The sequence below is a fragment of the Cavia porcellus genome, unplaced genomic scaffold, assembly GCF_034190915.1.
Source record: "Cavia porcellus strain 051 isolate PalLab524CR breed Dunkin Hartley unplaced genomic scaffold, mCavPor4.1 scaffold_20, whole genome shotgun sequence".
NCBI lineage: Eukaryota > Metazoa > Chordata > Mammalia > Rodentia > Caviidae > Cavia > Cavia porcellus.
Genome location: NW_026947503.1, coordinates 36351917 through 36372914, shown reverse-complemented (window position 1 = coordinate 36372914; position 20998 = coordinate 36351917). Strand labels below are relative to the sequence as shown.

Genomic DNA, 20998 nt, shown 5'->3' with positions numbered 1-20998 from the left:
TTATTTATCTTTGAGGTGATCCTGGAGATCACAAGGTGACATGCTATGTATAAACTTCTCTATGGCTTTGATTCACTGTCTCATAAATATATTTCCTTGATGACCATGGATCATTGAGCATTGGATTACTAGGCAAGATTCCACCTCCACTTCTGGAAATAAATTCTTGTGTTGAGAGAGTCAGTGTGTCAGTTAAGGTCTTTTATGATGCATCAGTAAAATTAGAGAAGATGTGGGCTCAAGAGGGCTCCTAAGTATTTTAGGTCACAGTTTCCTTCCATGCTCTGCTCTTTTATGTCTGGTATAGGCCTCTTCCTGAGGAGAGCTGTCCCCAAGGTCATGATGGTGCCAGCAGTAATGAGGACAATGGCAGTAAACAGAGACAAAGAAAAAGATACTCTCCTCCAACCTGGGACCAATAACAATCAGAAGGCTGCCAGGCACCACCTGGCCGATGCCTAGGTTTCAGAACCAAGCACAAACAAGCATAGATAAGAAGGTGCTATTATTACAGCTGGCTCAGCTTCCTAAGAGCCCTCCCCAGGTGTCAAGGCCTATTGCAGATACCACACTGTGGCTACACAGAGGGAGATGGAGGGTGTTTGACAGTTGTCCCTACATCCACCACCAGGAGCAGCATCTTTTTTCATTTACTATTATCCCCTGTCCTCTTTTCAATATAATCCTGTTGTTGTGATTAAAAGAAGAGTTTATGGCAGATAATGGAGAGGGTGGGGAGATGTGCTCCTCAATGTGCCAGCAACATGTTTAAGATCCATATATAGCATCACTGTGGTGCTGTCCTCTGCTCATCCCCCTAACACACGTACACACACGCCCCTAGTGTTAGCTACTAAGACTACTATAATCACCAAGCTCACAGAAAAAGAAGCTAGACACAGGTCATCCAAATTACAAGTGTGGAAGTAAATTCTTTTTGTTGTTGGAACACTTTGGTGTTTAGACGAAAATGCCATGATAAGGCTGAAGCAAGGAGCTGATGGTGTCCCAGAACCTGGAGGAGCTACAGGATGGGGGGACAGAGCTCAGAAGCAGACTAGCTTCATGTTCCAGCTCTGTGAGCGCAGGAGACACCCATCTTCTCTAACCTGCTGATTTTCTCACATATAAACTAGAAATACCACAATTTATACTCAGCATAGGAGTTTGTGAGGCTCACATGTAAAAATGTAAGAGCATTTTGTAAGGTAGATGATATACAGCTCTAAAGTAAGCTGCTTTAGAGAAAGAAATTCCATAAATTTTGAGACTTGATGAATCTGTAAAAGTGGACCTCAAATCTCTCTGTTCTTTACCTACCCACAACTACTGCAAGTTCTCAGGTCTGTGTGCTGACGTGACTCCAGTGTCCCACAGAAGCCCAGGGCCACTTCCATGCCCACCAAAACTCTCTTGTCTCAGTTCTCACCCTCTTTTCCTCTTAAGAGGTCTGAGGTTGCCCTAAGGAAGTATGCAATAGAGGAAGGACTGGAGGGTTCCTTGGGCAATCTGAAACCTGAATTTCAGGGCTATTTTGCCACTCACTGGCTAACTAAAATAAGTTCTCATTCACTTACTGAGAAAGTACTGGCCTTTTAGCCTCTAAAATAAGAGCTGCAGTTTTATCATTTTCTAATGATAAAATCCCAGTTTCAAATCAAAAGGGTGCCCTGGGTTCTCCCTCTTCCCTTCAGCCTTCTTCACAGTGTACCCACAATTCCTGAGATGCCATCAGAATGCAAGGATTTGGGGAGGATAACTTGAAACTGCTGGGCTAAATGGTCCCCCGAGTTTCCAATGTGTTAAAAATGCTCTAATTCAGTCTAAGTCTCAGAGAAATGAAAAGAGGACATATGGCTACTAGTGGATTCCAGATCAAAAAGTCATCAGCCACAAAAGGGGTCAGCATTATAGTTCTGAATCTGTACACTGATCTAGATTCTTGAGACTTTTACCTGGATACCTTCAGATTTGTAAACATACTTTTTAATGTCATTTGAACAGATGGAAATGAGAGCTATATAGGTATGAACTTTGAAAACACATTCAGACTCAACAATTGTATGCAACAAATTTCTTTTCTTTTTAACCTTTTTGAAAAACAACGTGTGTTCAGAAAAATGCATAAATCATGGTGTATGGTTCTCTATATATTATCACAAGGTGGAGACACCCAAGTAGGACAACAGAAAGCACAAGCCCCCAGAGATCATCTGTGCTCCTCCCTGTCTTAGTGATCATTTTGAATACTATCATTTGTCTTACCAGACCTATCTTGGCCCCATTTCTTTGCAGCCACCTCATTTCCCAGGTCCTCCAGGTTCCTGTTAGGGTATGCATTACTGCCGCCCCTTGCCAGCCATTGCAGTAAAAACAGAATGTGCTTTGGAGCCACATTTCTGAAGTTTAGATCTCAGTCTGGCCACCCACTGGTTTTGTGAATCCCAGAAAGACACACTACCTGCACAACAATACTCCAAACATTGTCCTGAGAGCCAAATGAGCTTAGATGTGCTTCCTACAGGATCAAGGCACAAGTGGTGTTCTGCATGTGGAAGAACACCATGTGTAGCCACCCACTTTATGGATGTGCTTTTGCTTGGGCCTTTTAAAAGCCCTATGTGGCATCACTACTTTCTTTCACAGATTGCCACTGATGCCCACAGAAGTGAAATGATTTGCCTAGCATCATGTGGTGGGTCATGGCAGGATGAGTGCTGTCCCTGGGCTCTGTAATTGCAGCACTTTTGACTCAGGAGGTGCTGAGACCAGGGAAGGAATTCACATTGTCCACAGCCATTGTCCAATGGCTGTCCAGATAGTCATTTAGGCCAGGGTTCCTGTTTCTTTAAAAGACTCATTGTTGTCCTTGCTAATAGGTATCTTACCCACAATAGAATATTTCCTAAACAGACACACAAATGCCACTGTATGACACTGGCTTATAAAGATCAAGTACTCAGCAGGACTGGGTTACAGTGGTTCCTAATAATAGCCACAGACAGGGATCAGTAAATAGCCAGCCATGCAGTGTGGAGGACCCTTCAGAGCCAAAAAGAATGTGGTACCAAAGGTAGCATCAACAGCTACAAAGAACCAAAGCCAAGAGAGCCCATGTGGGCAAAGCTGAGGCAATTCACACTGTCTTCCAACAATATTGCTGGACGATGACCTTGATACTCAGGCTGGGTCACATGTGGGCATGTGCAGTTTGGGAGTTCAGAGGAAAACTCCCTCCCTCCCAATATATTCATACATTTAACCCTAGAACAGGAAGCCTGGGACATCACTATAGAGACATACAGAGAATGAGCCCCTTCCATGAGAGGCTAGCTAAGAGAGAGGAGGCACAGCTCTGTGTCTCTTAGCCCTCTCTGACAGCCTTTCTTTGACAGCTGCTCTGCATCTCTGTCCACCTGTCACAGCAGCCATCTCCTCCACAAAACTTTGTGACACCTGAGCAGCAACATGCCCAGGGCCTGGTATGGTATGTTAGGATTGTTCCATGTGCTCCACTAATCCATTTGGCCCTAGTCTGTGAGGAAACTATTAGTGTACCTCCTACATAGGGAAAGAGGCACAAAAAGTCAGATTTGTCCAAGATGACTTAGCCAGGACAAGGTGGAAACAGAATTTGACTCCCACACTTGTCCTTCTGCTTCAGAGGAGATGTGACTCAGGCTCCATCACCCACTGTGCTACATCCTCCATGCCTGCCCATACGCTCAGTGTCGTGCTGTGGGTGACTGCCTTCCCTGGGCCTTACTTCTTGTCACCATTCTAAAGGTTGCAATGTTCACTCAGAAGCTGGAGCTAGCAGTCAGCCTCACAGACCTACACATCTCTGAGCTTTGAGGGGCTCCATTCCCAGAAGTCCCTGGTGGGAACAGGGCAGAGAAAAGGGTGTGGTAAACAGGTTAGGCTCTGGAATAACACTGAAGGGGTCAAATGCCAATCCAACAAGTCACCAGGTTTGTCCCCTTAGGTAAGTTTGTTGGCCTCTTTGTACTTTAGTTTATTTATTTGTGGAATGGGCCAATAAAAAACAAAACAAACAAACAAAAAAATTACCTTCCAGAGTTAGTCAAGGTGTAACATTAGGTATTCCAATTACCTCATAGGATATGTTCAGGGAATATCAGCTTTTTTTTTTTTTCTTTATATAGGGTCTTACTAAGTTGCCCCGCCTGGCCTGAACTGCTTCATTTTCTTCAGTGGTGGGGTTACAAACATGCACTACCATGCCTGGCTTGTTAGCATTATGATATCTTATAAAGTCAATCTGATATCTTGAAATCAGGAACTCACATTTTTTTTCTTTTTGGTACTAAGATCAAACTCATACTTGTACTTGCCAGGCAGGTGCTTGTGTTGGGGAGCTATATCCACAGCCTAGGAACTCCACTTTCTAATCACTACTTTTTTCCCCACTTTTAAAGGGCTTCAGCTCTTACTAGCCTATTCAGCTATATGGATCTCCCAAACAGTAAAGTACCCATTCTCCAATGTATGGCCACTTTACTGACATTTTTATGATTCCCACAGTTCCCCTACATTAGCCTGTTTATTAGAATTAGGCTCACCAGCATACAAGAGAAACTCCAAAATAATAGATTTTAAAGTCATGAGAGGTAGTAAGCCTACAGATTATATGGTGGGCCCTAAGTGCATCCTGGAACCATGCTCCCCTTATTTGCTGTTCACACATTCCTAGTACCATGTCTCATATTCCATGGTATTTTTTTGAGCTCTAGCCATGATATTTACACTCTACACAGCCCAATGGAGGAAGAGGAGAAAAAAGATCTCCATGGTTTCTCCTATTCAGGAGCCTTCCCACTCAATGCCTTCCTCTTATATCTCACTGGCCAGAATTCAGTCATTCTGGAAGCTGGTCATATTGCTATGCCTGCCTGGCCAATCCACAGCTGGTGGCAATTTCACCATCCACTTCTGCTTCCAGGCAGTCCATCCCGCTAAAGACAATCATATGATCTTGTTGACGAGCAGCTCTGTTGACTCTTGGCTTCCACCCCAAGAGTCCCCACACCTGTGAATAAAGCCATTGTCCTCTGTTTAGCAGAGGCAGTTATTTCAAGTATTCTGTCACTTTTCCACCCCCCCCCCCAACACATCTTGCCTTCCATCTTCCCTCTCTTCACTTTTGACCTCCTTTCATTACTTGGAAATCTCAGCTGCACTCAGGGGTGAGCCCTCTTCTTTCCTCTGATCTACCCAGTGATACTTAGCACAGAGGTGAGTATACAACCAACAAAAATAAACCAACAAGAGATGCAGTGTTGGTAATCACTAGCTTAATGCACACTATCTGCCACGGTGAGCTGTTTGCAAACCAGAGCCTTCAGTGGGTATCTGAGAAGGTCTGATGCTCCCCACTCCATTCATCCTGTGAGGACTCCCTTACAGCTGCAGTCACCTGGAGAAAGCCGATTCAAATGGCTCTATTTCCCTTCCCTCAGAGTGACATGCTTCCCATACTCAATCCTGCTGGCACCTGGGCACAACCACATCAGAAAGGGTAAGACACAGACTGCTAGTGCTTTTCCAAGCTGATGAGTGTTAGTGTTCTTATAGAAACATCACCTTTGCATTCTTGATTCCTAGTAGATTAAGTCCTAGGCTTTGGGATGGAAGTGAACACCTCATTCTTTCAGCGGAGGGGTTGAAAGAAGAGCTGTATTCAAAGCTCATCAAAGCCTCCTACACAAGACCTCCAGCCCCAGACCAGCCCCAGCTCCAAACCAGCTTATAGACCTCTGAGCGGGGCGACTGGGCTCTGCTCTCAGGCAATATTGGTTCCTGGCCTAGGGGGTCCCATTCTCTTCTGCTCCCATCTGAGCCAACAAGGGTTTAGGTCAGGAAATGGCTCTTGAGCCAAGGGGTTTCTACTCAGTGTGAAAAGTCACACTTGGAAGTTACAAAGAAAAAAAAAGCAAAAATAACAGATGTGTCTCTTCATGTATCGATGTTCCATTTCACTTAACACACACATCTTGTAATAGCTACTCATTTTCACATTTTCCTCAGTCACTTCGTCCAACATGAATTACTTAAAATAACATCACCTCTCAGAGTGGAGCTCACAGCCATGTGCAGCAGGCAGCTGCTCAAGCACAAGGAATGGGCCCAGACAAAGCTCCCCTGAGGCTTCTCTATCATGCAAGCCAATTCATAAGCCGTCAGTGGCAGTCCTGGGACATTCCAGAGATCAACTTTGGTCAGGAGAGCAAAAGAGAACACAGGTGTTATGGTTGATACTGACACACTGTGTCAACTTGCTAAGTCCAGAAGCTTAACCGATTCAGCAGGGAGCCAGGGTCCTTAGTTTGAAACATCTTCAGCCTGTGCAAGAGGACTGCACCCAGATAGTGAAAGTGCTACACCCACTCGAGGGGAGTACCCTACATACATTAAAAGGCAAATGAGGAAGGGCTGACTGCTGGTACTTCAGGGGAGCTCCAGTCTTCTTCAGCTTGGGCATTGCCTTCAGCTTGGAGTTGTCTCCTGGTTTCTGACTCAGACTGCTTGGCTTCAGCCTGAGGCCTATTCAGCCTTCTGTTACAGACTCATTGGCCGGTTGATACAAACTTGCAGGGACACTACAGTAAGCACCAGCTTGCAAACACCCTCTGCGTGCTCCCTCATCTATGTGGGTGACCATTGCAAGCCAACCATGTAATTTTTTATACATTTGTGTATTTTGTGTTATATCTGTTTCTCTAGTAAACCCTGACAGATGCAAGTGCACCAGATCTGGGGCAGGTATCCTGCATACAATATAAGGGAGGGAAAGAGGCTTGCTTCTTCCTTTGGCCCTTTTGCTCTTGTGGCTTTTGGCTATCTGCCGTAACAGCCATAATCTGTTGACCTATAGCCACCTCACCTAGCCTTGGAGCCAGCTGAGTATGGACTGAAACCTCCATAGGTTTGCAAGCTAAAATAAACATTTTTATTTATTCATTTTTTTAAAAAAAACTAATAGTTCCTTAGTCCTCTGACAGTTGATTTCAGTGAAAGTTTAGAGCTGATAAGTTTATAGTATTTGCTTATATACAATGCCTTTTTTTTTTCTTTTTATCGGTATCGGGGATCGAATTCACGACTGCCAGCAAGGCAGGCACTTATGCCACTGAGCTAAATCCCCAGCCCCATACAATGCCTTTTTAAACAGCAGTTTTAAACTCCCAATGAAAGTGAGGAGTACATAGTTCTCATGTACCTCTTGCCCCCACACATGCACAAATTCCATCACCACCACCACCAAAATGGTACACAGGTTACTACTATATGATCTCACCCAAATCCATGGTCTGACATTAGGGTTCACTCTTCATATTACACATTTTGTGCGTTTGAACAAATGAAATACATATACACATTACAGTATACACAGTATGATCTTTCCTGTTACTGAGACACAATATGTGACACCCACAACTTAAAGGAGAGGTTTAATACAGCTCATAGTTCAGTCCATGGTTAGCTGGCTTCAAATCAGAACATTATGACAGAAAAGTGTGGCAGATGCTTAGTTCAAAGGAGCCAGGAAACAGAACAAGAACAAGGAAGAGAAAGGCAAAAGACAAGATACAGACACCAAGGCCATGACTCTTATGATTCACTGAGACACACTCAGAAACATGTCTCAACAATCTCCTGGATGGATCCCAAAGTTAATCAAATTGGCATTCTACAACCACATATACAATATCCTAAAAATTCTGTGCTCTAGGCAAATTCCTCCCTCCTAACCCCTGGCAACTAAGGTCCCGCTGTCTCTAGTTCTGCCTTTCCTAGTGTCAAATAGTTGAAATTACAGATGGTTCCCTTTTGGGACTAGCTTCTTTCACTTAGTGACAGCCACCTACGTTGCCTTAATCTCTGCATGGTTTGATAGCTCATTTCTTTTTAATGTTAAATAACATTCCACTGTCAAAGTGTACTACCATTTTTCACTCATTTATCAACTTAACATCTTGGCTAAATTTTGGCAATTATGAATAAGGCTGCTATACATATCCATGTGCAGATTTTCCTTGAGACAGGGTCTGGCTATGTAGCCCAGAATGGCTTCCAATTTGTGATGATCCCCTGGCTCAGCCTCCCAAGTGCTGAGATTACAAATGTGCTTCATCAATCCTGGCATGTGCTGGTTTTTATGAGACATGCTTTCATTTGGATAAATACAAAAGAGCATGACTGCTGAATCACATGTTAAGAGTACACTCAATTTTGAAAGACACATATTGCCTTCCGGAGTGACTGCATTCTCACTAGCAACAAACAAGTATTCGTGTTGATCAGTGTCTTCTCCAGCACTTGGTGTTAGTGCTTTGGATTTTGGCCTGTGTGTGTGTGTGTGTGTGTGTGTGTGTGTGTGTGTGTGTGTGAGAGAGAGAGAGAGAGAGAGAGAGAGAGAGAGAGAGAGAGAGAGAGAAACACACAGAGACAGAGGCACCAGGTAAGAGAATATTAAGAGAGTAGACTGGAATGTTTGTATAGTAAGACAAAAAATTAGTATGAAAATAGTATTAAGTGCAGTAAAGAAATGCTTGACATTTAAGCAAATTATCATGCATCAAAATAAGTATGTAACCCAATGATTTTCAAGTTTCTTTGAAATCACAGATTTCTACAACAACACTTCTTAAAGACAAGCTTTAGGATCCTTTAACCTGAGTCACTCTTTATCTGCTATAAGATTTTATTTAAAAGAGAAAGTAACCCCAAACATGAGAGAAAAAAGAGACAAGGGCAAGAAAGAAAAAAAAAAATGTCAATCAGCCACATAATGAGCACACCTAAATCAAATCAAATGTCATTTTATTTGATTAAAGCTCTCTCTTCAACTCTGAAAAGAAATCAGTTAAGGGGAAAAATGGCTTGAGTACATATTTTTAAAAAATCATAAAATCACAACTATCATGAACCTGGTACTTGAATGGATAAATTATTAATGGAAGAGAAGGCACGCACATGCACACACACACATACAAATATCAAAATGTGAGAACTGGGTTTAAATAAAATGAAAGTGGCTTATGAACAAGCTGAGCTCTCTGCACCCCCTCTGGGTTCACTCTTGCTCAAATTGTGTGTCTAACGTTTAACAGTTCTAACACCTTTTTTTGTTTGTTTAACATAAATGAGACTATAGGAAAATAAAAATCACCAAATTTAGCTCAGGAAAAACTAGTGTCTAACTAGACAAAAATAAAAATGGTGCTGGGGACGCAGTTCAGTGGTTACAGCGTCTGCCTGTGTTCTGTGTTCAAGTCCTAGTACCAAAAAATTTTTTTTGAAATGGTGAATCTGAAAATGTAAACAAAACATTACTTCTAGGGTAAGTTTGCAAGTAATTTATTAAAAACAACAAAGTTGTTCTAAATCATGACATTATTCTAGACACATAAGAATCTCCCTAAACTTCAGTAGGGAGGGAGGCTATAAACGAGGTCCCTTTCTCTTCAGTGATTTTGGACTCATCTAAGATTAAATGCACTTGTGTTCACATGTATAACTGAAGTAATTTGAAGCAGACTGAGTTCCTGCTTCATTAGATCATTTACTACACAGCTTCTCCTAGGCCTTCACCTGACCTTTGCACCAGGTTCTTTGTGCTCCCACTGCAGCCATTTGTTCCTGGGCAGCAAGTTAGATACCGTCAATAAAACAACGGCCCTGCCTATCCTCACCTTAGGTCAAGGTTGGATGGAAGGTACAGAACACGTATGAGCCTGAGTTTGAGGGCTATCAATGCCTATTGCTCCTCCTCTGTCATCTGTCCTCAGAAAATATAAGCTGCTGCTTTTAACAGCCATCCATTGTTTCTATTCCTTAATGTTACAAAATACTTCATTCACCTGTTAATGTTTTTTGTGGCTTTGTTAAAACTTCCTATATATACTGTATACAGCTTCCTCTATACTGTATATAGCCTTTTATTAACTAAAAGTTCATTTAAAAATGTAAACACTTGTTTATTCATTGAACTTCACATAGTACAGTTTATAGTTTTAACACAACAGTAGCTTTTTGCTACTTTAGTTATCCATTACAAATAAAAGCCATTGTTCCATTATACACTGAATTTTATAAATTCCAATCGTAGTGATTTCTATAAAATACATGTGAGGAATGAAGAATTTAGATTTAGTCATTTTACTAATAAGGTTCCCAATGGTCCCTTTATCAGTTATCTTTTAATTTGTTCTCTGCTGCAAATGTGCACGCAAATACAAACATTTGTGGACAATGAAGAATATACAATTACATATGTACCATTGCTTTTTTAAAAGTGCGGAATGTGAAAAGCCCAGTTTACCCTGTTTTTCAAGAACAAATCTTAGCAGCATTATAAATAACAGGTTTGGCCAAGTTTCATATATTTTTGCATCTCATCTTTACCAATAAACACATTCCAATCAATTCCACAGAAAACTGAATTATTTGCTCTATAGAAAATTATTAAATGAGCTGGGTGTAGTGGTATATGTCTGTAATCCTAGCATACTGGGAGGCTGAGGCAGGAAGGTTGCAAATTTAAACCTAGCCTGAGCTAAAAATTTAGCAACTGATACTGTCTAAGGGCTAAGGATGTAGCTCAGTTAAGGGCTTGGGTTCAACCGTTGGTACACGGTTGGTGGTGGAGGAATACTACAAAATATGAAAAAGTAATCAAACATGCAGTAATGAAAAGATGTTCAATAGAGGTATGCCAAACCATTCATTTCTTCTGGACTTTTGGTACTATTTTTCAGTGTGCAATGAAGGTTAACTCAGTAAGCTCAGACTGCTCAAGTCCTGCATATCTCAAAACAAGGATAGCCTTTGTAATTTCTGCTTCAGGTGACAACTAAGCCTTAGGACACCCTCAGTGCTTTCATCCTTGGACCCGCTGGCTGTAAGAGTATTACACTGGTCGGACTGGAGACTCAGGAACTAAGGTCACTCACTGGAATGCTGCCTGCCAACATGAGTCAGCCCCGTCCCCACGAAATTCTGGACACCACAGCTCAGGTGAGCAATACTCTGCTGGCACATATCATCACTGAGATTAACTGCTGCCCATGCAATCAGCAGGGGAAGCTATTTGGAGGCTTGGGTCTACAATTTGTCCCTTGTTCCCTTCCCCTGAGGTGATTTTCATCCTTACCCTTTTCCATTGCAACAAACTTGGGGAAGTTTACGTGTCTCCATGCTTCAGTTTCCGTAATACGTCTCTCCATGCTTCAGTTTCCGTAATACAAAGTGAGTGAAACATCCCTTGCCTTCCATTATGTAACAGCTATTCTGGGTCTCTTCGAGCTTATCAATGAACCTGAGGGTGCTCTTCAAAACAGTCAACTTTTACGATTTTCAATTGCCATCAACTCTTTTAATACCTGCTTACATTCATACCTTTTATTCCTAATGCAGTAAAACCTGAGTTTGTGAGCATAATTCATCCTGGAAACATGCGTGTAATACAAAGCACTTGTACATCAAAGTAAACTTTCCCTTAAGAAATAACAAACTCAAATGATTCATTCTCCAACCCAAACATTTCATATAAAAACATTTACAGTATAATATGGTACCATATAAAATACAAAATATAAAGAAAAACAATTTGAAAACCTTGGTGGCTGATATGAGGGAAGCAAGACAGAAGGGTTTACTACATAGGACTTTCACAATCACCAGTGGAATCACTGCTATCATTTGCTTAGTAGAATCTTTTTCTTTCAGTGTAACTTTAACAAGGAATCTAAGTCGATGACTCTTGCTTTTGCCTCCTTTTGAACGCTTCATGGAAATGTGACATATTATTTCAACACTCACACTGCTACAGCCTTATTTTGGTGGTGCTTTTCCACAAAATTTTGTAACCTCATTCAAAGTGAAGGATTCTTGTTTTCTCCACCTCCTCTGCAGATGAGGTCTTCTCCGTAACCTCGTTGTTGCAAGATGGTCACCCACAATCTTACAGTAAGAAAGAACCACCACAGGCTCAGTTGCGATTATCTAACCATCAGTGACATGCACTACTTGTATTCCAAGATACTCATTTATCGTTAAAATTTATTAGAAATGTCTGCTTATCTTGCATAAAACTTGCAGTACAAGTTACCTGCAATTCAAGGTTCTACTGTATTGCATTTTCTTAGAGGGACCTCAAATTGTATCATTTCCAAGTTCTATGAATCCTAATATCTTACTGGAGCACAAGTTCTCTCAACCTGGAGCCTTTACATGTGGTAACACTTCCACTTTTGTGGCGCTGACAGTTTTCTTCTTTTGGTTCTCTGCCTTCCCTCTTCCTGGGCAGAGCCACCCCTCCAACCCCACTGTGCATTTTACCCACATCTGTTTTAGCATTATGATGCAGTTATCTTGCATTATAAATGCATCTGTCATTATAGATGCATGTGTCTACCACTACCCAGGCAAGGTCTGGTGTCACCATCTAAATCCCCTCAGACAGGAGGCAAATGAAAGCAACTTGGAGAATCAGGAAAAGTTTTATTACTAAACAGACCCAGAAGCCACCATTCACCAGCAGTGAGAGGTGGGGCAAGTTTACCTGTCTGTCTCTATGCTTCAGTTTCCTTGCTACAAAGTGAATGAAATACCAATTATAGCATGTTCTGAGGACTGAGATGTTGGTGGAAAAGTCTAACCAGAAGTCTGGGCAGACGCTGAAGACATATGATCTAGAATGACACCATGAATTTGAATCTTGTTTCCCTGAGCTGCTATTCCTTAGTTTCTCTGTGTAACACACAAAACTGCCTATTTCATAGACTTCTTGAGGGTTAAATGAGCTAACAAGTGCCTGGCACAGAGTAAATATGCTTTAGTTACTATTGGACATTGAAAGACCAATTCCTTTGTTTTCTGACATGCTTATCAGACATGAATCCGTTCATAGACGCAGTCCTTTGTGTTTAGAGGCCTTAGGGTATTGGTCATTAGCTTCTGACATCACTTGGGGGTATATACTGCTGTTCAAAATCTACTGCAGTCTCTCAGGTTTGGAAAAACTGTTTAGTTTGCATGAAGAGAATACATTCACTTCAGTAATATTCTCTTAAAGGACTTAAGGGCAGGACCAGGGCAATCAGAAGAGCCAGGACACATTAAAGTTCTTAGCTCTGGCTATCCCAGAAGAGCTTTTAAGAAGTGCCCATTCTTGGGACTCATCGTCTAGAAATTAACCAATCAATATGAGATGAAGCCCAATTATAGACTGCTTTTCAAAAGCTCTCCAGATGACTAATGTGCAGCTTTCCAAATGAATGGTGTGTTTCCTGGGCTGGAAACTATAGGTTTGTGGATTTAGATTACTAGGAGACGAAACACTGTCCTTAGGAGAAAGCCCCTGAGAACCACCACTCAAGTTTGACTTGCTATGCTTACTACTCTCAGAGACAGTGGAGCCTAATGGGAAACATCTTGTGTGAAAACGTTTGAAGTATGAACAGTTTGGGTTTAAGAACAGTGTGGTTTAGTTTCCCTTTAAAAGATGTGATTATGGGAATATCTTTTCTGAGAAAAAAGGTTACATAAAAGATTTTTAATACTGTATTCCTAATAAAAGTTGGCACCATAATGTATGCACTGCTTTATGATGGTCAAGGAGATTGTGCCCAGATATTCAGGAATGGTAGACATACTCTACCACTGAGCTGCATCCCCAGGAGCAATGTTTTATTATCATAACTTCATTCAGAGCTTACAGCCTGTTTATCTCTAAGCTGCAAAGAAAAAGTACTGACAAATTATTCTTATAGGCAGCTAAGTTAGGTAAACATTTACAGTCATAGAGGGGCTGGGCTCTAAAAGAAGTCAGTGAAAACTACAGGCATCAAAATTATGGCTGAAGTAGTACCTAAAAGAGACAAGTCCTCAGGACAGTCACAACAGACCAATTTACTTAAGAGATAAGCAAAACTACAATGAATACCATCCAACCTATTAAATACAAATATGTATCAGACATAGATAAAACACCAAAACCCATCCCTTTCCAAACAGACATAGATAAAACACCAAAACCCATCCCTTTCCAAAAGTGTTTATTTTAAAAGTCACAGATAAGCCAAGGTATTAACCTTGTTAGACGTAACGTTATATGCTCCATTTCCCTACTAAAATATTAATGAAGCAGTTATACTTAAGAGGCTTATGGGTTTATCAGTTTGACCCATCTTGCACCCACACTGTAACTTTCCTATATAAATTACCCTGGCAAACAGTCTCAGTTGATAACCCAACTCAAGACTACTTCTGTCCCTCACAAACTATTTCTATTCTCAAATAAACCTTACCCATTCTTAAACTCCATTGTTCTGTTTCAACAAATTCAACATATCTGACATTAAACAGACTGAAAGTTGTATTTCTCCTATGCCACTATAACCAATTACAATGTAACCTGATGCTAGTTACAAAATAAGTATTATATGCAAAATGTCCAGTTAAAAATATATTAACGAGCAGTTTAAATCCAGATTGATATCCAACTAGAGACTCAAGTAAAAATCTATAAACTCATGCTGGCAAATATTTTGATGCCTTAGGTTAATTTTGAACAGCTTGTGCTGTCACTATTTTTACTTCAGCTTCATTCAAGGTCCTTATTGAGGGAAAATAATTTGGAATTAATTGGGGGCTTAGCAAATGAAAACCTTTTATTCCAACCTAAGACATAACCATCAGTTTCTGACCATGTCCATAAAGAGTAGAACAATGGCTTTTAGTAAGTGCTGAGTAATGCTGACAGCCTTATATGTATTTTAATCCTCAAAAAGAATAAGTCTCTAGGGACCGGAGATTTAGCTCAGCGGCATAAGCGCCTGCCTAGCAAGTGCTAGGTCATGAGTTTGATCCCTGGTACCAAAAAAAAAAAAAAAAAAAAAAAAAAGATAAACCTCTAGACCAGACACATGCCTGTAACCCCAGCACTATGGGAGGTTTGGGGAGGAGCACTGGGATTGCAAAGCCAAGACCAACTTGGGCAATTCAGCAACTTCATAAAATGCTGTCTCAAAAAGCCCAAACCAAAACAAAAAGGCTGGGGGTGTAGCTCAGCAATACTCGAAAGTAAAGTACTATTATATGCGTACTTATGTTTGGTGATAGGTATTGACCTCAGGGCTTTGCATATGCTACACAAACATGCTAAGCTGCCTCCCTAGCCTTATTTTTTTTTTTTTTTTTTTTTTTTTTTTTTTGGTGTTACCAGGGATTGAACTCATGACATCATGCTTGCCAGGCAGGCGTTTATACTGCTGAGCGAAATCCCTGGCCCATGCCTAGCTTTCTTAAAAATAAAAGTTGCCTGGGCTGGAATCAAACTTGTCATCCTCTTCCTTCAGCCTGCTGACCAGCTCTGATTACAGCAATATGGCACCACACTTAGCACCTCTTCTTACATCAGAGGAAACTGGATCACAGCGCAACACACTTCGATCACAAATGGCAGGGCAGAAAAGGCAAAACTGTAACTCAGGCACATGACTACAATGCCCACAACTTAATTACCACCATACTATTCTGTTAGTTTCTTCAAGGAATCTTAATCTCAATCCAAATAATGGGTATATTCTTCCTGAAAATGCATCCCAAACCGGAGGAAACTGGCTTTGCTTTGTGCTACTACTCACGTCAAAGCAGACTTGGGGGGGGGGGGGCTCACCATGCTATGCAGGCGCTTGTACCACTCAGCTAAATCCCCACCCTCAAATCAGACTACTGTTCTCCAGCTGGTGAACATGTTAACTAATCCTGTTTAACTCTGCTACCAATATTTAGAAATGTTTCACAAATCATTCAACAAACACTGAGCCTCCTGAGCAGAGACAGGTCAGAGTGAATGTGGCAACGTCTTTTCCTACGGGAGCTTCCAACTGAGGAGACAAATTAAGGAGGCAGCTGTCTGTCCTTGAGTGCTGGATGTTCGATACCTAGAGGGAAGCACAGGGTGCTAGGAAAACCCCTGGGAGATGTACGCGAAGACCAACAAGGCAGTGCTCCTGAGAAGTGGTCCTTACTAGGCTGCACATTAGAAACACTTGGAGAGTCTTTACAAGATGGTCAAGGACAGACCACGGGCTAATTAAATTCAAATCTCCTTTAGTCCTTCAGAAAAGTCTTCACAACAGCAGCACTGGCATAGTTGGGAAATTAAGACAGCCTACTCCAGGTCAGGAATTACGATCAAACTTAATTTTGAGCCATGACAAACTGGCATCATAGTCTTCTAAGGACTACAGAAAACACGGTCAAATTGGAATCTGAAAGGTAAGCTAGCAAGCTTAAAAATAGAGTTTGGAGAGAAGGCTACACTCAAATGAAAGCTGTGTGTCAGGGATCCAGGTGTAGGCACAGAGAAGCCTTTCTTATGGGGATGTGCCATCTGTGTAAGGCTGGGACAGCAATCCAGACACTAAAGAAGCAGATGTTGTCTGAGAAAAAGCTTTATGAGGGGGAAAGACTGGTATGGGAGGAGGTCATATGCCCTGAGAGGGGCTGAGAAAAGAACTGATTTACCTAATTCTTAGCCTGTTACCAGTTTTACTGCAAAAGCTCTAATTCCACAGTCCCAAACATCAACCATGGAGATAAGCAATAAAAGGGGTAAGAAAAGGGCTTTAATCAGCAAGACCATACTAGGAAGCACAGATGAAGATTTGTCTTCAGGGGACTGACAGAAACATTTGAGACTTTATAGTGAAATGAAACCAAGGCAAGGATTGGTGGACTGCATAGCTGAGGGGTTTGTATAGCAGGCTAGGTAGGCAATTCTAGTCACATCAATGGTTTGGTTGATTATATCAAGGGACTACTTCTGGGAGGTGGATCCAGAGAATTCCTTACGGTTTGAGGGAGGAAATCAGGTTCTCATGAGATGACTGCTTCTTTGGGGTGGTCTGTGTTTGAGGCTCCCCTGTTCCTGGGATGCAAAGTGACTGCAGGTTTAGAAACTTACAAAAGTTTATCTTACGTAGTAGCAGTTTATTACTAATATGTATCAGTGTCTTATTTTAGTAGTATTTTCAAACAACCAATTTATTAAAATATTAAAATAAAAATTTTAAATCCAAGTTCTGCTATTCTAAATGCCTTTATATTTTAAGTATCTTTTTCTTGAACTGAGTTATTTAGGTATACCAAATACAAAATTCCTTGGTCATTGATTATAATTGAATCTTAGTTCAGCAATGTATTTTGTGTTCACATCTTTGAAATTTGAAATACCATGACCTGTTATTCCTGTTATTTTTCTTGTAGGTGAAATGTTCCACCTACCATGCCTATAGGTTTTAAAATTCTTCATGTGTATTTTCTCAATACACACCTTGATCATATTACTAGGAATAGAAATAGCTTTATCTAGCAGTAATTATGTGGCTGTTTTGCTATTAATATAATTACATTAGAATTCTCTGGATTAACAATTTTCCAAGTATACTTCTATTTTATTTGAACACTTACGCACTTTCATCATATTTATCATGTAACTAAAGCAGCATTTAACCCATTTTCACTTAATGAAAGAGTAGACAATGTGTTCAGCAGATAAGTGAGGGGACTGGGGTGGGGGCAGAGAGATGAGAGAGACAGAAATGTACCACTTAAAGAATCAAAAAGGCTGGGTGTGATGGTACATGCCTATAATCTTGGCCCTCAGGAGGTTCAGGCAAGAAGACAGTGGCAAATATGAAGGCAGCTTGGGATACAAAGCGAATTTAAAGGCAGCCTGAACTGAAACCCTGTCTCAACAAAGAAACAAACAACAAACAAATGGGGGAGGAGTAACAAAAATTGGAAGATACTATTATAAAAATAATGCTATTAATGAGCTTATAAAGACTGTACACAGATGATGAACCCATGGCCTTAAAAAAAAGTCAGTAAAAACTATCAAAACTATGCATGTGCCAAAATATTCACTTAAAAAAAGTGAAATGCAAAGAAAGATAAAAAAAAATCTAACTACAGGTAACAGAAAAGTTACAGGGAGAAGCAAAAAGCTGTAATGTATACACATAATGGAAAAAGAAGAAGAAAATTCCAAAAAACAGAAACTGAAACAATGACAGAGAATTTTTCAAAACTAGTGACAAATACCAAACCACAGATCCATTTATCTTGAGCATAGCAAGCAAGATAAAATACCAAAAGCAAAATCAGCCCTTCAAAAACTGCACTTAGACATATTATATTCAAAAATGCAGAAAATCAAATTCAGATGAACAAAATACCTTACATATGTAGAAGGAAAGTAAGAATTCTGTTGTACTGTTCAGAAAGCACATAAACAATAACAGGTGAAATAGGTACACATTTTACTACAAGTCTTAACTAACACAGTAAGACATTAAACTACACTCGTGCAGAGAAAGAGAAATAAATCTATGCTTGCAAACAACATCATCATCCATGCAGAAAATCCCCAAGAAATGAACAAAAAGCCCACTTTTCGGGAAGTGATTACAGCAAAGTTGCAGGACATAAGACAAACAGGTCTACGCTTTCTTATATATTAGCAATGAACAATTAGAATTTAAAGTAAAAACACACCATCATTTGTAATAGTACCAAAAGAAAAAAATTCTAAGTATAATTCTAACAAACTACATAATCTATATGAGAACAATTACAAGATGTCAAGGACAAAGAATTAATAAAATCGAGAGATTCTTTGTTCCTGGATGGACAGTATCTTCAACTTCAAGATGTCAGTTCTTGCCAACTTGATCTGTAGAATCAACAAAATTCTTAAAAAACTGAAGTTATTTTGTGGATATCAACAAACTAAATTTGTAGAGAAAAGCAAAGGAGTCCGAATAGCCAACACCATACCGAAAAGAGAACAATGTCCAAGGACTGATTCTACCAATTTGAAGACTTACTATGAACTACAGTAGTGGTGTTGACAGTATTGTATTTGTGAAAGAATGAACAGATCAATGGAACAGAATGGAGGGCTCAGAAGTAGTGCAACATGCATACATATCAACTGATCTTTTTTTTTTCTTTTTTCTTTTTTATCGGTACCAGGGATCAAACTCACGACCGCACACTTGCAAGGCAGGCACTTATGCCGCTGAGCTAAATCCCCAGCCCAATCAACTGATCTTTTGATTCTGGGACGAAGTAAGAGTTAAAAGATAAAGACTTCAACAAATGACACTAAACAACTGGATATCCACATGCAACCTCACCCATCCATGCATCCATTCACTCACCCACCCACCCACAGAACTTCCACCTTTCACAAAAATTATCTCAAAATGCAATACAGATTAAAATGTAAATAAGGTACAAAAAAAGATAGGTGAAAACCAAAGTGACCCTTGGTATGGGAAATGCCTTTTTTTACAACACCAAAGATACAAACTTGGAGAACCTGATATGTTGGATTTCATGAAAATTGAAAATTTCTGCAATGCATCATGGATGCAGATCGGGAAAAAAATACTTGCTAAATACAAATTTGATATAGGGCTGCTATAAAAATATACCAGGAACTATTTGAACTCAGTAAGAAAATAACCTGAATTTAAAATGGGCAAGACAACTCAAGGTAGAATATAGCTGAAAAATAAGCATATGAAAATGTCATTATGGATGGCAAATCAAACACCAAGACACAACCATACACTACTTGAGATAACCAAAATTTAAAATAACAACATCAAATGGTGGGGAGGGATGTAGGTAAGAGTGACAGCAGCTTTCACTGGTGGTGGGAACACAAAATGCTACAGCTTTGAAAAAAGTTCAACATACTATATCCATATGTTAGAGGAAACTTATATGCAAATTGAAGTGAAAGAAACCATTTTGAAAGTTACATATTATGTAATTTAATTACTTGGCATTCTAGAAAAGGCGAAGTTTGAAGATGTTACAAATTTTCCAGAGACTGGGGTGAGGACAAGGATAAAAAGGAAAAATATAAGGGATTTTTAAAGCAGCAACACTAATAGTGTTTGATACAATAACCGTGCATATATATGCCATTATGAATTTTTCAAAACCCATTGTATTCATCTCGAGTGAACAATAATATAAATGATAGGCTTGAGTCAATAACATGTCAGTGCCGATTAATTGTAACAAATATGTCACACTGGTGCAGTACACTGATGGTGGGAGGTGCTTTTGTGTTGAGAAAGCATGTGGGAACTATGTTTTGCTCAACATCTGCTTTTAAAAATCAGTTGTATTTTTTGATTTGCAATCAGTAATCCAAAATACAATTCCATTTACAATAGCAGCACAAAGAATAAAATGTCTACAAGCACGTGTAACAAAAATATAAATCGATACTATAAAACGATAAAATATTGTTGAAATAATTGAAGACTCTAACTTACTGGAAAAATACTGTACATTCATAAAACAGATCTCTTATTAAGATGGTAACATTAAGATGGTAACAAATTGATCTATAGATTCAACGCAAACTTCACTAGAATGACAGCTGGTCATTTATAAGCTGATTCTGTACCTTATATGGAACTGCGAGGACCCCAGAATTAATCCAAACAATCATAAACCACAAACACAAAACCAAAGAACTTTATAGGCTTACACTTTCTAATTTCAAGATTTGTCACAAAGGAATGGTAATTAAGGCAGTGTGGTACTGGCATACAGATAAACAGACTGGTATTTTACAAATAAACCCATACATGTATTATTTTTTTTTAATAGGCGTACCAAGACCAACAGGGAAGAAACTGTTCTGGATCAGTAACTGATACTGCTATAACTGAATAGTCACATGTAAAAAAATAAAAGTGGGCCCTTACTGTCATATAAAAATTTTGGATAAAATATGGGTACATGTTCATGGTCTTGGATTTAGCAATAGATTCCTTACTATACAACCAAAAGCATGAATAATATAGGGAAACAAAGAAACTGGAGATTTCATCAAAATTTAAAATATCTGTTTCAAGGGAGTGAAAGGAAGACC

General features: G+C 39.9%; 1 protein-coding gene across 1 annotated transcript in view; it reads right to left on the bottom strand.

The window, feature by feature from the left end:
• Positions 1-8826: 8826 nt before the first annotated feature.
• Positions 8827-20998, bottom strand: part of Pias2 (protein inhibitor of activated STAT 2) — a 120717-nt gene continuing 108545 nt past the window's right edge. The window contains exon 14 of the mRNA XM_063231729.1: positions 8827-11985. Coding sequence (XP_063087799.1) covers positions 11857-11985 — 129 coding nt within the window. The 3' untranslated portion in view covers positions 8827-11856. The remainder of the gene's footprint in view (positions 11986-20998) is intronic.